The sequence below is a fragment of the Cibotium barometz genome, chromosome 12, assembly GCF_041138505.1.
Source record: "Cibotium barometz isolate CiBa-2024 chromosome 12, ASM4113850v1, whole genome shotgun sequence".
In the NCBI taxonomy this organism is placed as follows: domain Eukaryota; kingdom Viridiplantae; phylum Streptophyta; class Polypodiopsida; order Cyatheales; family Cibotiaceae; genus Cibotium; species Cibotium barometz.
In genome coordinates, this window is record NC_141057.1 from 33,304,385 (window position 1) to 33,321,860 (window position 17,476).

Consider the following 17,476-nt stretch of genomic DNA (forward strand, 5'->3'; position numbering starts at 1 on the left):
TTATAGCTTCCATTCTTGGGGAGACAAGCCCCCCCATAAATTAACCTTACCCTTTCCTATATCTTTACTATATGAACAGTACTTATGTATGTTTCTTGCCGAAGCTAGTTTCCTGCAGCTTCTTGCTCCATTGTTGGAAACAAACCCTCCATAAATTATTAACCTTACCCTATACTATCTCTATACCACCACATGACTAGTATTTACGTATGTTTCTTGCTAGAGCTAGTTTGTAAGTAATATAGTATCCCTTAATCGACCATTAATTTTACCTTGCCCTACGAGTATTTATGTATGTAATTCTAATATACTATATTATGACTAGTATTTATGTGTGCTCATTGCCAGAGCTAGTGTGCAAGTATAGTACCCTTAGGACCATACATTAGCCGTCCATAAATTAACCTTACCTGGCACTATGAGTATTTATCATGTATGTAATCCCCAAGCCTTTCATACATTAGCCTCACCTTTCTGTCTATTATAAGTAATTATTGTATATTTGCAGCTACATCTAGTGTGCAAGAGAAGTACCCTTATAAATTGCAGTCAAGCTAGCCTTCTCCTTCTGTAACATAAATGGAGATAAGCCACAAGCTTAGATTAGGCGTCTGCCTTGGTGTGGGATTCTTTGGAGTTCTAGCTGCTGCACTTGGCATTGCAGCAGAGGTTAAACACGTCCGGGTATAAGATTTAAATAAAAATATGCATTACTTCTTAACATTAATTTCAATTTAATTGATAAGATAAGGTTATTTTTTTTAAATCACTGAATGCCGGTTTACTGGTATGTATTAGGTTAACCAGGTGGTAGTTATAGCAGATGACTGTTTCTACCCAAGCAACCCTGCATGGGCTCTTGGCCTACTTGCTGCCTTATCTCTTCTTGTTGCTCAAATAATTGCAAATGCATGTGGAGGCTGTATTTGCTGTTGCAAGAACAATACCCTTCCTTCTTCAAACACAACCAAGACAGTGGCCATTCTATGCCTAGTGTTATCATGGTAAGCTTTTATATATGATGTACAATATCCTTGGTGGATAGCAATATTGCAATCACCAATGTACTGGTGTATTAGGTTCAAGTACTACAATATGGAGTATTACAGTAATCTCTAGGGTAATAATAATAATCAATTGAGATGTAATTATCTTAATAGGGACGCTGCCCACTGCCTACAAAGTGGCTAATATTTGGAAGGGTAGTACCCTTGTGAGTACATTTCAAGTGTGTGTATAACAGGCGTGCTCGCCAGAGCCGATACTGGTCTATGCTACATTCAGAGGGGGTAGTAAGTACGTGTGAAAACATTGTGGATTGCCTGACCAACCCTTGGGCCAGGGAACAAATGACAAACCACCCCCTCCGAAATCTATCCTAGTGGTGTGATGTATATCTATATATGTATATATATGCACATATATATATATAAATATATTGTTGAGAGAATTTTGGGTACATCCACCTGAGGGCCCTTTATTCATCATTTTTATAATCTCTAAGTAATAATTGCTATTTGAGATTCAAACTAACTGTTGGGTAATTATGCAGGATATCCTTTGCAAATGCCTTCTTTTTGTTGCTAGAAGGAGCAGCATTAAATGGCCAGCAACAGTATGGGCAAGGGCTGATACACAGTTGTTATATAATCAAGCCTGGGGTATTTGCAGCTGGGGCTGCTTTATCTCTTTTCACATCTATTTTGGCCATCATATACTATCTCATGGGCACTTCTGGATCTACAACAAGCCATGCATTGGGCAGACCAGCTAATCCTACACCTCACTTAGCACCTATGTTTGGCTTTAATCCTGATTACATGACCAACAATCATGCAGCCTCTTCTCATCTTTCTCCCGTTGCATATGTGGCTGGGTTAGAGCTCCCTAAACGCTTCAATCGGGGTTAATGAGGCTGGATTGGATTAATTATAAGCTAACGATACAAGGGGCACTTCTTGTTTGGTTTTTTCAAACCTAAATACGGCTATCAGATGATTAAACGCCAATGATTTTATCTAGTATTATCAAACGCTTTATGAATGAGATGTGTAATCTTTTCTTTAATCTTCGTGATGCAAAACGGCATACGTATCTGTATTCGTCGAGATGTAGATGATACTCGTGTGTGGCTGCCTACGGCCATACACTTTACGTTGCATGGCGTATAGATACGTTGTATCAGATTGACGTAACCGTATTCTTATACATATGGTCCCGTGTGTGTGTGTGTGTGTGTGATGATTTATACTGTCGCATACGTATATTTGCTTGGTCGTCCTTGAGCATTTTGGTCATAAAATGTTTGCAGAATTTTAAAATCCTGTAAAAAATAAAATACAAAACAACTTGGTTATATTTGGCTAGAAAGAGACATAGAGATGGATGAATGTTGGGATGCCTTTCATAAAGTGGGAAGGGAAAAATCAATTCTTTGAAGCATTGTAAGCTATAGCTGTACTTTTAAAGCTTTGTAAGTTGTGAGCTTTCCCTTTTTTCACACCACCTACTCCGCTCTCCTCCTCTCTTTGCATAAAATAATAAAATATAAATAGGTATAGTACTATGATATCATACAAAGCAAAAAGTATTTCATGAGGGCATCTCTAGACCAACTATGTTAACTTGTACTGAGCTTGTACTTTATAACTCTCACCCTTTTACTAAATGTAGTTACTCTTAGGGTAGCTAGACATGCATATATATATATATATATATATATATATCTATATATATATATATATATCTATATATATATATATATCTATATATATATATATATCTATATATATATATATATATATAGAGAGAGAGAGAGAGAGAGAGAGAGAGAGAGAGAGAGAGGCATAGGTATATTCAATGCCTAAATTGGAAGGATCTAGATTAAGGGAGTTAAGTGGAGGAGGTTGTAGATGGAGGGTTTGGTATCGACGTCTCAACAAAGGTATCATACTCCTAGAGGAAGTGAACGGTGGGGGTTTATAGTTACAAAGCGATTATATGTCTAAATGAGGGAGATTGAATGAGGGACTCCTAGTGAACACCTTAGCAAAGGCGGCATACTCATCAATATATAAGGTGACCAAATGACCACTACATAGTAGATAAGGTTCTTGGAGAGGCTGGAACTGGAGTGAACATGCCTAGTCTATTTGAGTCATGATGCATTAGGAGAAATGTGGACTCAATTTTGGGCCCTGGAAGAAGTGCCAACTCAGCTTAGAGAGAGAAAATAAAAAAGGTTTAAAACATATCCAAATTTGCAATTCGGCTCAAATTTTACTATTATAATAGTAGGTTTAAATATATTAAAATATACATATTCTTTCAATGAGGTTTCATCATGAGGCGGCATTCTTTGTTGGATGCACGTAAAACTTGTCAGAACCAAGATTTCACACATTTGACGTGGTTATGCATTTAGTAGATTCGAGGAAAGCTTGAATCATCATCTCGACCGTGGGGGTTTTCCTACTGAAACTAAAAAAAAACGTCCTTACTATCTTGTTAATTCTTGTTTCAATTCTTTAATATGTTTTATGATGATAGAAAATACTAGCTTTGCAAATGAGAACATTAATCCAAATTTGGGGATTCCAATTAATCCACCTTCAACAACAGATAGAGACACTCAAATTCTCAGTTAACAGTAGTAGAAATGGTGCATGTAAAAGAACATATGATACTTACCATCTTCATGTGGACATACAATCTGAGTACCAGCCTTTGAAGAAACAAAATAAGAGATTTTTTTAATGTTATGAGCAAAAAGAGCAAAGGAGGAATAATGGAGAGCGTCATTTGGACTTGTGGACTGATGGGTCAATGTATTCCAAGGATCCATTTACAAATGCACCACCTCCATTTTACAACATTACAAACCTACTACATTTCACGGGTGATGGTAGACAAAGTTTGCTGGGTTATGCCCAACACTTGGAAACAAAAGCGAGGATTGCAGAACAGCAGAGGGATTTTCTATACAGATAGGGAACACTGAAATAAAAAAACTAAATGGGTTGTATGCAGAGAAGATTATGGCAAACAAAGAAACAATTCAAGACTTAGAGAAAAAGATTGATGCTTTAAGGAGAAAGGACATAGCACTAGGGCCACATAAAAGAAGAAGGCAACTTTGCAACATAGAGAAAATGAAAGTTGGAAGTGGAGGGATGAAGAACCAATACAGGCTATAAGGTAATGTTAACTCTTGCTTCATATATATTTCTCTTTTTAAATTAGGTTCTTTGTTTGAAACTAGACATAAATAATCAGATTTGATGTTATTCTATTTTTAGATCTTTACTTCATCCAGAGTCCAAGGTACATTCCGAAGTTGGAGTGCATTACAGTCATTTGGTACCAAAAGGAATAGTGGAAGAGATGCTATATCAAAAGAAGTTTCAAAAAATCAATGAGAAGCATGTGTGTTCTTTTATGAACAAGAACCAGCCGATGCAACTCAGGTGCAAGCAATGCTAGATGAGACTGGCATCTCTCAGAAAGCATATAGTATACTGTTTAAGGCACTAGCAGAGAAATGTCAAAGTAAGAAGCATAAAGGTTCGTTACTTCCAAAACCAATGCAAGTAAATTCTTCACGCCAACATGTGAACTCAGAGGTGTTTGAGAAGCTTGGTTCACCAGTACATATTGAAGCAACATTCGTTGCTAAAGACAGAGAGGTACTCTTTAACTGGCACAATAATATTTTCTTTGATCTTGAAGCTTTGCAAAGGTATGGAGTCCAATTCTTTGAGATTAGTCAAGAAGAATGTGAAGGAGTTCTAAAACTTGTTTTGAAATTGGATGAGTGTGAGATTTTAAAGAATAGAAAAATGGAGAGGGTTACTATCACTCTAATGAAGAGGGCCTTAGACACATCAATTATAAAAGATGATGCAAGATATTTCAGTGTTCAATCAGAGAATAACATATTGCCGCTTGCCATCGCTTGGATCTTTTGAGGTATCTTCTTTATCATTGAATATGACTGTGTATTACGTTGAAATAATTTAAACACGAAAGTTGTATAAACATGAGCTTCTTCCTAATGACACAGGTGGATAAAGAAGATATTGAAATTTTACATTGGGTGTTTCATTAAACTACAATTCCATCATTGATTAGTGAGCAAAGATATAGACGTTGAAATAATTTAAACACGAAAGTTGTATAAACATGAGCTTCTTCCACAGGTGGATAAAGAAGATACTGATATTTTGCATTGGGTGTAAACTACAATTCCATCATTGATTAGTGAGCAAAGATATGGAAGGGCCCTTCATGTGCCTGGGTTCAGTGACTATAAAGTGGAATGGCACATGGTAGGTGATTTGAAGACTCTAAAATGTATATATAACATAAGCAAAGGTGCGAATGCAAAGAGTCCATGTCTATATTGCATGTCAAGTCCCAAGACTTTAGATTGTGTACTATGGAACAAAGCTCCTGATAGGCATTTAAAAGATAAAGATTTCAAAGCAGTGCTTGATATTCCTCTATCCAGAGTGCACATATGCACATTGCATGCACTATGTAGAATTGTAGAGAAGCTGGTGTATTTGTATATATGCTTTGCATGGAAATTAAAGCCTAAAAAAGAATCTTTAAAAGCAATCAAAGAAATAGAAAAAGTGCTATCAGACATTGGCTTGCATGGGAGGCATGTTAAAATTGAGGAGGACACAACAAGGGGGCAGCAAAGTACCAAAAAAACCATCAATAGGTGGTGTGAAAGCTAAAAGATTTTTGTCATACTGCCTCAAAGACTGTTGAGTTAAAAACAAGCAAAAGATTTTTAATCGATGGAAATATCTATATAATGCAGTCAAGGACATTGGAAATGAAGGTTCAATCCAAAATCGGAAGGCAGATGTGTGCATTCATGGAGAAAAAGAGCTGGAGCAATAGTGAGATAAAATTATTTGAAAACATATTAGAGACTTGGAGGAAGGCATTCATTGTAGGATGGAGTGATCAACATGTAACTTATTACATGGTAAGAACTTTAAAAATTGCTCTGCAATCTTAATACTGTGAGACCAACTAATACATACATTTGATTTTTTTATGTTTTGTTAGCATATACTATATAATCATACACCATATTTTGCAAAGACATACGGTTCATTGTCAATATGGTCAACTCAAGGCATAGAGAAGTCACATTACATGGCAAGAAGAGGTTACTTTAAGCACACTAGACATGGTGGAGGCAAGAATCGAGCCAATAGTATTTTAGAGTTACATCAATGCACTTACAAGAAATTAATTCACAAAGCAAAACAAAAAGACACATTCAAGTCCTCATCATTGACACGTGCAATACAATTGATTAATAAAGAAAAGTGACAATGCACTTGGAATCAGTCATACGAGAGAGTGCCATCAGTTGTGGCATCGCTCAAGAGTTAGGGTTGGGAGAAGGTGATCTAGATGAGGTGGGCTTGATCTTCTTCAGTGGTCTTCCTTCTTCATCTTCCTTTTCCTCTTCTTCCTCTTCATCTGTTGGGAGATCTGTTTTTGGCATCTGCACCATTGGAGGCAAAAGTTCCGACCGGATTTTTCTTGTTCTTATTAGATATATTTTCCCATATGGATGCAATGTGTTTGGATGTGTAATTCCCGCTACGATAGCATGCACTATATATGATAGGTAGTAGGGGCATCTTAGTGCTTGGCAACCATACCCCTGACCAAACACCCGCACTGCAAATTGTTTCTCGACAAGCACCACCTTCTCAGCATTTAAAGACACTTCGTGTCCCACAAAACCTGGATAGTACTTTGAATGCGAATAAAGGGAATTTCGCATTGTCTTTTAAGAACTCCTTGTGAAATATAATGATCTGCGTATTAAAATTGTAATCATCATGACTCATGTCATTGTTTGCTATTGTCAATTTTAAGAAAGTCTTATAAATTACACGTACCTTTTGATGATTTAGATGTCTTATATATATTGAGCGAGAGCAACATCCTTTTGATGACCTGTTGACTTTGAAGTGGAAGCATTAGATGATCTTGAGCCTCCTGCTCTGTTCAGGAAATCATCATCATATACAAAAACCTGGTACTAATGTTATATGTTTAATTGACACAATCGACAAAGTCCACGTAAATCAAATTCTTATAGTTTGAAAAATCTTCGGCTCTATTACCTGTTGATTTTCATCACCCTCAAGCATGGATCTTGTCCACAAAGGGATTGTGGACTTACTGTCTTCATGCATAGTAGGTGCCAAAAATTTACCCATATCTGCCAAACCAAGACAGTCGGCAATTGCTGCAGCCTTCTCCTCGAAAGGCAATTGGATTTCATATGTCCTAGCTTCATCAAACATCTTCTTTAATATCTCCTTGCCAGGCAGGTACTCGGAGTCCTGGACTGCAGAATTAGCTAGTAGATAATTGTCAACTCCTTCCTCTATCAAGCCCATGTCTGCTTCACTAAACTTTGCTAAGGCAACCAAGCAATAGTCTTCACGAATATTAAAATATTGCATAATGTCTGTTAATAATACATAATCAGCTTGGGTTGCCATAGTAAAGCTGGGCAAGGAAGGTAGTCATTCTCATTATATTGACTGTCTTCTAATGAAATAGGTGCTGCATCGAAGGGGATAAGGGATGCATTAGCCTTAAAGGTTTCCTTTTCAGCTCTCTGCCCTCTCCTCTGTTGGGTCTATAGCCACCTCTTCCTCAACCCCAGCATCCTCGATTGGCACTTGAGTGCTTGCCAAAGTCATTGTCTCGGGCTTTGAGAGTCCTCAGTGAGAAGATGCAGAAAACAAAGAAAACCAGTACTAAATTGGAGTAGGCGACACTTCTTTGAGTGTATTGGGCATTTCTTCTACTCTATTGCAGCAGCAGCTGGGAATCTTTTCAAGACAACGGCTAAGCCTCCTCTTCATGACTTTGTCTGTTGCAAAATCAGATGGATGAACATATCGTTCACCATCGGACATAACGATATTGGCAGAGCAGAAACAGTGTCTTCATCCTCATGCTCACGGTCATCGAGAACAATCCTACAAGAATTAATGACGTTCTCAAAAGAAATTTCCTTGTTGAACATTAAAGACAACTCATGCAAACGCTCGTGGGCTTGTGCATTATACAAGAGAAATTTCCTTGTTGAACATTAAAGACAACTCATGCAAACGCTCGTGGGCTTGTGCATTATACAAGAACATAAACATCTTTTCTGCACAAGACTCCCTAGTCTTGTCAACCGATTCGTAGACAATGTCCAACTCTTTTGAAGACATGCCTAAAAAAAATATTTTAGTCAATTAGAACATGCATGCTTATTATACATGGGGTCAGTACCTGGAGATAAGGAGATTTGGATATACACATGCATGCCTCTTGTCACTTGGTACTAGCATAAAAAAAAGAGGGGTCAGTACCAAGCGGTAGAGGGCTCACGCAGAATTGACGAGCCCATCACTGCTTGGTACTGACCCCTAAATTTAAAGAGACTTAAAGGGGTCAATAAGTTTTTTTTTGAGATGAAGCCTTTATATATTAAATAAAAAACATACAAGCGGCATATTTTGTATTTTAGTTGGATTTTGTAAGCTGAAATAGTATGTCTTCTAGCTTGAAAATTGATGGCCTGCCCTAACCTTCAACGTGAAAGCCTATCAACTTACTTGGACTTCATATTTATAGAAAAAATATGAAGGTTTTTGCTTTAGTGGAGGGTGGCTCAAACCGGCTCGCCCCCCCACCTCATCGTGTGTGTGTGTGTGTGTGTGTGTTGATCTTGTTCCTTTTTAGTGTTTTTGAGAGAGAGAGAGAGAGAGAGAGGGAGGGAGAGAGGGAGGGAGGGAGAGATGGACATACCTGCAGAAAAAATTGAAAGCTTCAGTTTTCCAAGACGAAGGGGCGATGGCGTTGGCAATGCAGAGGGACGACAACGTATCTTACTCAACGCAAATGGGTGTCAGCTTATCACAAAGCCGGTTTGCTTTGAGGATTTCCTATTAGACTTAAACCTAGAAGGATTTTAGCTTGCGCAAAGAAAATTTATGAAATAGTGTAAAGTTCTAAAAATGTATGTCCCAAATTGCTTGATTTGCTGGTTTGAGAAGAGTCCAATGGGAATTTGGTGTCATCCCACACATTACCAACGTGTAAATCCTGTGTATGAGTGTGTACGCATCCCACATGTAATGGTCATAACAATAGTCGTGACTTTCTACCATTGACTCAATATCATTGGGGTTTAGGATGAAAAGAATTCATGGTGAAAAAGAAGTAGATTGCAAGATTCAAGAAGATCCCCCAAGTGCTCACACGTTCTTTCGCTCTTCTTTCATTGCATAAGGGGCTCTTCAATAGCCACTTAAATACAAGGCATCTTATTTCTACTAGATCATCTCCCTAAATGTGTCTCCACAAAGCTAACCACCTTTTCCATGATTATCTCTACTCGTCACACAACTCTCTTCACAATTCACTGCACCTCCTTGACCCTTTGGTCTCATTATAGTCTTCACAATTTATTCAAACTTCTTGACACACTCAGGTCGAATAAACATTTAGCCACAATGTGGCATTGCCATTTAGATCCCAATTTCTAATCCTCCCCCTCAATGACAAAATAGGATTACATACAAGTTTGGTATGCTATATGCTTATGACCTCTGGAGCTTGTTTGGAGGTTTCTCTGCAAGAATTTTAAACATCTATCCAGAGACAAGGCCCTTGATATCCTTTTGAATGTCAACACCATACACATCCATCATTAGTTTGTTGTGTGGAGCCTTTTCTCCCACTGGTCTAATTTGAAGGGGAATGTGGAGGGTTTCTGCTCCAACTTCTTGACACTTAGGTCCACTAAACATTTAGTCAAAATGCGGCATTGCCATTTAAACCCAAAGTTCCAATGCTCCCCCCAATGACAAAACATGATTACATACAAGTTTGACTATACTATGAACCTATGACCACTAGAGCTTGTTTGGAGGTGGCCTACGATTTTCTCTGCAAGAATTCCAAACATATGTCAAGAGACAAGGGGGCCCTTGATGTCTGCTTGAATGTCAACACCATACATATTCATCCATTAGTTTGTTGTGTGGAGCCTTTTCTCCCACTGGTTTGATTTGTTGAAGGAATGTGGATGGATTTTTTAGTCCAACTTCATGAAGGAATGTGGAGGGATTTTCTACTCCAACTTCTTGAAGGAATGTGGAGGGCTTCTATTTCAACTTCTTTGCATTTGGGAAAAGTACCCCATTTTATTTGATTTTTTGTTTACAACTAATTCAGGTTGAGAGATGATTGATTGACTTCAACAAATTTATTTTAAAAAAACTAATTTAGGTTGAGAGATGATTGGTTGGCTTCAACAATTTTGATTCAACAAATGAGGCTAGGTCTAACCACAAAGGCACTTACATGTGGGTTTTGGTAATTGCATGTGAACAAGGCTAAGAAACTAGTTGTTTTCTACATACAATTCCAATCGGATTTATGCTATTGGAGTTATGCATAGTAGCATGATTTAGGATGATTGCATGTGAACAAGGCTAAGAAACTAGTTGTTTTTTTACATGCAATTTATCCTATTGGATTTATGCATAATAGCATGACTTAAATCACTAGGTTTGGTTTACATGCAAAGTGTAAGTTAAGGTTTATAAATCCCCAAGTTTAATTATAAAGCCAAGGCTCTCAAGTACAATGTTGTTACTTTGTGTGTGTGTGTGTGTGTGTTATGCCATTAACTATTGAAAAATCATTTGAAGGATGGCTCATCCTCTCTTGGTGTGTGCATTCTTGAACTGTGTGATTCTACTAACTCAACTATTGTTAGAAAGCTACTACTATAGTTCCTCAGCTCCATGCCCCCCTCCTTCTTTGTGTGTTATGCCATGAACTAGGTTTGGTTTACATGCAAAGTGTAAGTTAAGGTTTATAAATCCCCAAGTTTAATTATAAAGCCAAGGCTCTCAAGTACAATGTTGTTACTTTGTGTGTGTGTGTGTGTGTGTGTGTGTGTGTGTTATGCCATTAACTATTGAAAAATCATTTGAAGGATGGCTCATCCTCTCTTGGTGTGTGCATTCCTGAACTGTGTGATTCTACTAACTCAACTATTGTTAGAAAGCTACTACTATAGTTCCTCAGCTCCATGCCCCCCTCCTTCTTTGTAGGTAGCTCTAATGTTGAACTACTTTCTTGATGGAATCCAATAGCCAGAGCAATGATTTAAGTGACTCCTTGTTAAAACCCTAAGATCTCTCTAAAAAGTTATTATGCATAAACATGCATAAATCGGGCATATTCTCATCCACCTGACCACCCCCCGAGCCTAAGGGATGCACACATGAATAATAATGAAATACATCATACCTTTACCTTGATGTCCCATACCATCAAGAGGTATAACTCCAATCCAATAGCATGTAGCTATAGTGTGAAATGGTAGGTGAGTAGATATGATCCTCTACACAAGAGACCATAGCCTAAGCCTCCAAGCCTCCAAGCCCTCCCTTGAGTGTGCCCCATTGAGTGTGCCCCATGCCCCTATTATATAGGAGGGCCCTCAAGTGACTCTTGGCTCTCCATTTCCCATGTGTGACCCTTAGATGCCTGACCCTAACCTTAACCCTTAAGGTTAGTCCTAACCCATGCTCCACTAGAGATTGTTCCCATGCTCCCATGCTCACAAGCCTAATGTGGGTTAGCCTCCTAGTATATGCACACATAATGTGCATATAACACTCCTCTTGTAGGGAGATTTTAAGAATAGCAAGAGATGGGCTTTTGTTGTTGTAAGGCCCTTCTAGTGGCTTTGATAGCAAAGAACTAAAATATAATGATGTTGTTGAATATCCATAAGTGAGAATATCCTTGTATGGCATTCCCATATGTGAACTACACTTATCATGATAGCAATCATTCTATCATATAATAATAAAAATTAGAAGACATTCCTATATGCGAATGGATGTATATTAATAATCCAAGAGCCAAGATTGTGCTTCTTTGTAAGACAAATACGTCGACCAAGGTGAGGTTTTGTTGGTTTTGTTGAATTAGAGTTGAAGCAGAGGCCTTGGTCTTTTTGGTTGGATTTGGTTGCATTGTCGGCTCTTCTCCCCATTCAAGTTCTCTTTCCAATGTTCTTCTTGAAGGGAGGTTTTCATGCACCCTCTCGTGCTTCTCTCTCTCTCTCTCTCTCTCTCTCCTCTTCTTTTCTCTTTCTCTTTGACTCTCTCTCTTTATTTCTCCTCTTTTTAATATATATATATATATATATATATATATATATATATAATTAATTAAGATTATATTTTTTTAGTTTTTTGTTGTGACATGGCACGTGACCCTACATGGTCATGACGTGGTACACGTTAGCCTACGTGACAACATAGTACTTTTTTGTTGTGACATGGCACGTGACCCTACATGGTCATGACGTGGTACACGTTAGCCCACGTGACAACATAGTACTTTTTTTCAAAGTTTTTTTCAAAAATCTAACATGACATGTGAGCATACATGATGATGTAGTACACGTTAGTCTACATGATGACGTGACATCTTTTTTTAAAAGATTTTTTGGGTGATGATGTGGCACATGTGAGCTTACATGATGATGTGGCACACATGACCCTACATGATCATGTGACACACATGACCCTATATGTGATGACATGGTACTTTTTTTCAAGATTTTTTTAATAACATGGCACACGTGAGCTTATGTGATAACATGGAACTTTTTTTTTAGTGATGGCATGGCACACGTGAGCCTACATGATAGCATAGCACTTTTTTTTGTTTTTTTCTTCAAGTTGTGTGTGTGTGTGTGTGTGTGTGTGTGTGTGTTTGTGTGTGTGTGTGGAAATTTTCTCCAATGGAGGAGGGGTGTGTCAAAAATTTAAAGGAAGAATTTTAAGGGTCTAAAAGGCGAAACTTTTATAAGGGCCTAAGGGAGGTTGTGTGCGTGCGTGCACATGTGGGTGCACATGTGGGTGTGTGTATGTGTTGTGTGCTCGTAGGTGCATATGCCTGTTTTTAATTTTTGGTCGTTCTTAGATATGTTTTGGATTTTAAGATTTTTATCATTCCCAGGTATATATGTGCATACAATTAATAGGAAGCGCTATATTACATATGTACAACGGGGTTTTAAGGTTTTGGTTTATCGTGTGGCCCCACTGAGAAAAGGTGAAGCGTCGCCTACCCATCCACGACAAAATCCTTTTCGATATTACCATCGGCTTTAATACAACACTTGATTGAGCTTTGTCTTTCTAGTTGTAGCTTGCGAGTTGTTGTTTGCGGTGTGGTGGCATAGGGGGTGTTGCGAGGTTATGGTGACCTGTTTGAGCCCTAGGGTTGCTCCACGGTGCCACAAAAAGTTTGTACATGGCACTCTTTGGGGTTCGGCACCATGGGTGGCTCTTCTTTGATGTGAATAAGGATGGGTAAGGCCACTGCACATGGGCAAGGTATTGCTTCTTATTGTCGTTTGGCATCCACGAACTCCTTTGACTTCTCTAAAGGCGGTGTCAACAGATCACTCGAGGTGGAACTCACTGGTCTCCATTCCTGTTTAAACTTTGGGAATGACATTGAGGTATGGCATTTGGTTGCCACTCAATATTTGGTGTAGCATGGTTACATAGGCTTGTAGTGTGGGTTTTCTAAACTTCGGAACCTAATGTAAGGGTTCCCTTTGTAGAAGCCATGTGCTTCTAGTGGCTTAGTTGGGACCTAATGGAATGTTGGCCACTGTGCTATTAGGCTTGAACTAACATTCAAAACTCTCTTTGGCTTTGAAGATTGGGGAGAGATCCATGGGTTTTTGAGACCCAAATAGAAGGGTTTCCATCATAGAACCTTGAGTTTCTAACATCTTAATGAGGAGACAGGACTAAGAGTTTGGGTAAAACTCTATTGTTGTCATTGGGACTCCCGCTTGGTCGATTTCCCCTTATAGGTAGTCTCTTAGCCCTGTTTCCTCATTAAGATGTTAGAAACTCAAGGTTCTACGATGCAAACCCTTCTATTTGGGTAAAACTCTATTGTTGCATGGGACTTCCGCTTGACCGATCTCCACTTATAGGTAGTCTCTAACTAGATGACTAGATGGTGGATTGCTAAGTCTTTGCATAGGCATTGTACTTTCCTTGGCTTGCCAAGGTACTCTTGGGTACCCACTCCTTCTTGCTGACCTCTCTAAAGAGTTGTGGAGGTTCAAGGTTGGGTGGTGGTCTTCATCTTTTGTAGCAAGGTTTTGGATCTCCATAATGGTTTGAGACACGATGGGGTGCCTTGAGTGCTAGGAGTTACCTGAGGTGATGGCTTATAAGTGGTGGAGGGTGAGACTTGGATAGGTGTAGAGTGCCCTCATCCACTAAGGGTACCTTAACCATTCCATGGAGAAGATTGAGTATTGTGGTTCTTTTCTAACAACTGACTACATAATCTTAGTGGTCCCCTCCCAAGGATGATGATCTCTTTCATTGTACATGCGAGAGTCACATAAAACTTGTAAGAGACAAATTAGTTCCAATATAAAATTCACCTTCAAAATAACTGATTGTCATGGATTAGGAACTGTTTACCAGGTAATGATTGATGTTGTGGATGATGCAAGAGGTTGGTGGCCTAATGAGATCCACATCTCCCATACAAGAAGGACTTATTCATACAATCACCCCCCCTTAATGCCATCAGAAGGGTCCACATCAAGACAAGGGTAGTTACCAAGGAAACATTCAAGGGAGCTAAGAAGTAAAAAGTTCAGGCTTCAACATCAAAGCCAACCCAAAGAGCCTTAGGCACAAGTCCCAGAGGCTATATTAGCCCCTAAAAAGGTTAAAGGATTGGAACTAGAGGTCCAAAAGAAAACCTCAAAGAGCACATAGAAATGCAATCCATGATTAGTTATTAAAGGAAATGGCACCGTGGCCATTTATATGGATGATAGCTCCAAAGCTACCTGCGTTGCAGAGACAATGGCCCGACCTCTCTCTTAAACTAGCTCTTCCCCAAAGAGAACAAACCCATTGACTATGTAAACCTTCCAAGGGAATGCAAAGAATACTCGAACCCAACAAATGAAACAAGCCAAGTGATTGTAAGCAAGGTGCATGATGAACTAGAGCTTGTACTTGAGTAGGTGGTTGAGTACGCACCATGGATCTCGCATGAGAGTATGTTAGACTCTATTTCAAATTCAATCATAGAACCAATAAGGGGATTCCATAGCATGCCAAAAGTCGTAGTAGTTGAATCCATGCTGAACATTCTAAGGAAGGCACAAGAAGAGCCAGTTTTAGAGCCTCTTCCTTTGGAACCAAGCGGCATACTATTGCACATCATCGCTTATAATAATAAGTGTGAACGGGTAACATTTGTGGATAACGGTTATAGGCCAAAGACCCAATGATGTGTAGCATTAGGGTACCAGCAGCAGAGCAGGGACATAGGGGATGTATGAGTATGGTGTGTGGCCCGGTAAGGTACAAATCGGACGCCTGGGGTCACTGGTATATATAATGGTTGGGTGGTTAAACATGCTATGCCAAGCTAGGTTTATTTAAGCTATTTTTGAGTTCTTTTTCTTCTCTCACGTATTTTGCATAAGGCTAGATTCATAGAGCTAGGGCTCCTTGCATGAAGGCTTGACATTTGGTATCAGAGCTTAGGGTTATTTTCTTGGCTATGGGGAAAGGCTTGTTGCATGTTTAACCTTGTATGGGGTAGTTCATCCATTGTTTTTCTTTGTTTTTTCGTTGTTGTTTTCATCCGTCGATGTTGGATTTTCATTGTTCTGGCGTCTCTCTAATGCCATTGCCATTGTTGTCGGCTATTGCCTGGGGGAGGTGGCTAAGCCACAAGCACCTTGGTGTGGTGCTTCTTACATAGCAAGGCTACCTCTCTCTCTCTCTCTCTCTCTCCTACTATGTGCAGACAACAAGCCATGGCATCAATCACGTCAATTGTCAACAGAAAAGGTCACATTTTCTTTTTTAAAAACATAAAGCTTATTTTAAAAAAAACAAAAGCCTGAGGTTCTCTACTCCAAGGTTCTAAGATGAAGTTTATATATGCGGTGCATCTTGGGAAAAATCTCTCCTTCCAGTGGTCCATTAATTGTAGCACTTGGCACAATCCACGAAGCTATAGCTCTACACGAGTTAATCCTACATTAGCTTCAACATCCTTAGGACCACGAGGCTCACTTTATTTTCCGTTGTTTGGTGCTTCTTGCATATTATTGGTTAAAAATGGAATCCGATCACTCTACTCCACAACCACCGGAGTTTGTTTCTCTTCGCCAACAAATACATGATTTACGATAGCAAATGAATTTATTTATGAATGATATCTACACTATCTTAACACTTGTAGTACCTCAGCCGACTTCAGATACCCATCACTTGGGTAGTCATGAGGGTACATCGAAAAAGGAATCAAAACAAAAACTTACATTAAAGGATTTGAAACCACCAAAGTACACTTGCACTTTATCTTTTCGCACGGTCGACATAGTAGATCAGTGGCTTTCTAAGTGGGAACAATGATTTACTTTATGCGATATTACAGATGAGCACATTAGAATCCAACATGCTATATATAATTTATAGGATGTGGCTCATCATGGATGGCAAAAAATTCAAAAGAAGGATAAGGCAATCCTAAATCCTTGGGAGGAATTTAAGGATATTTTTATTCAGAATTTTGTGCCACTAGATGAGTAAAGTAGAGTCCTTGATACTTGGTTTTTTTATCTCTCATAAGAATCTTACAGTTTAGGAGTATGCAGACAAGTATTGAGAGGTGCTTTATGAAAATTCAACAAATTTTACCAGAGTTCTTACAGGTTCATAAATGTGCCTTGGGGTTAAATGATAAACTTTGACCATTGGTGCACTATGAGAAGTGTCAAACTTTATCCAAAGCTATAAAAATGGCTTTGGTTTATGAAGATGGTCGAAAGGGTCAAAATCAAGTTTCCAAGTCTTATTTATGTCACCTACTTATGAAGCTTCGAGGTACACTAGTGGGCAAAAGGGAAATACATCTATGGCTATAGTGTACACTCCTTTGCAAAGACTCTCGCACAAGAGTTAAGAGAAAGGTGTCAATGAAGAATGACCACAGATCTTTTCTCACTCCAAAATAGTTTGAGACAGCAAAAAGTGGCTTATACTATGCTTGTATAGGCAAGCATCAAATGCATGATTGTTCATTGAAGAAGCAGTGCATAGCTGCAAATATGACCACTGAGCCTATAGTTTCAAATCACGACAAGGATGATCTAGAGGAAGATTTATTGGATGATACTTCAGAGCAAATATCCCAGCATTCTACTGATGACCAGAACGAGAGAGTGAACCAAGTCTCGGAGGATATGTTGAGAACTTATGTCGAATAACGACAGAGTGATTGGGAAAAGTATTTACCTTTATTGGAGTTTGCATATAGTTCGCACAAG

General features: G+C 38.7%; 1 protein-coding gene across 1 annotated transcript; it reads left to right on the forward strand.

Moving 5' to 3' along the window:
- The first annotated feature begins 323 nt into the window (after window positions 1-323).
- Window positions 324-2,053, forward strand: LOC147633312 (protein VASCULATURE COMPLEXITY AND CONNECTIVITY-like). The gene is made up of 3 exons (XM_086805834.1): window positions 324-684; window positions 799-1,004; window positions 1,553-2,053. The coding sequence occupies exons 1-3, from the start codon at window positions 580-582 to the stop codon at window positions 1,908-1,910; spliced, it is 669 nt and encodes a 222-aa protein (XP_086661960.1). The 5' UTR covers window positions 324-579; the 3' UTR covers window positions 1,911-2,053.
- The last annotated feature ends 15,423 nt before the right edge of the window (window positions 2,054-17,476 follow it).

Bases quoted from the DNA above. Each gene is read 5' to 3' on its own strand.
- LOC147633312 (XM_086805834.1), top strand. From the start codon at position 580: ATGGAGATAAGCCACAAGCTTAGATTAGGCGTCTGCCTTGGTGTGGGA. The intron at 685-798 runs GTATAAGATTTA...GGTATGTATTAG, and splicing joins CAGAGGTTAAACACGTCCGG to GTTAACCAGGTGGTAGTTAT. The intron at 1,005-1,552 runs GTAAGCTTTTAT...GTAATTATGCAG, and splicing joins CTATGCCTAGTGTTATCATG to GATATCCTTTGCAAATGCCT.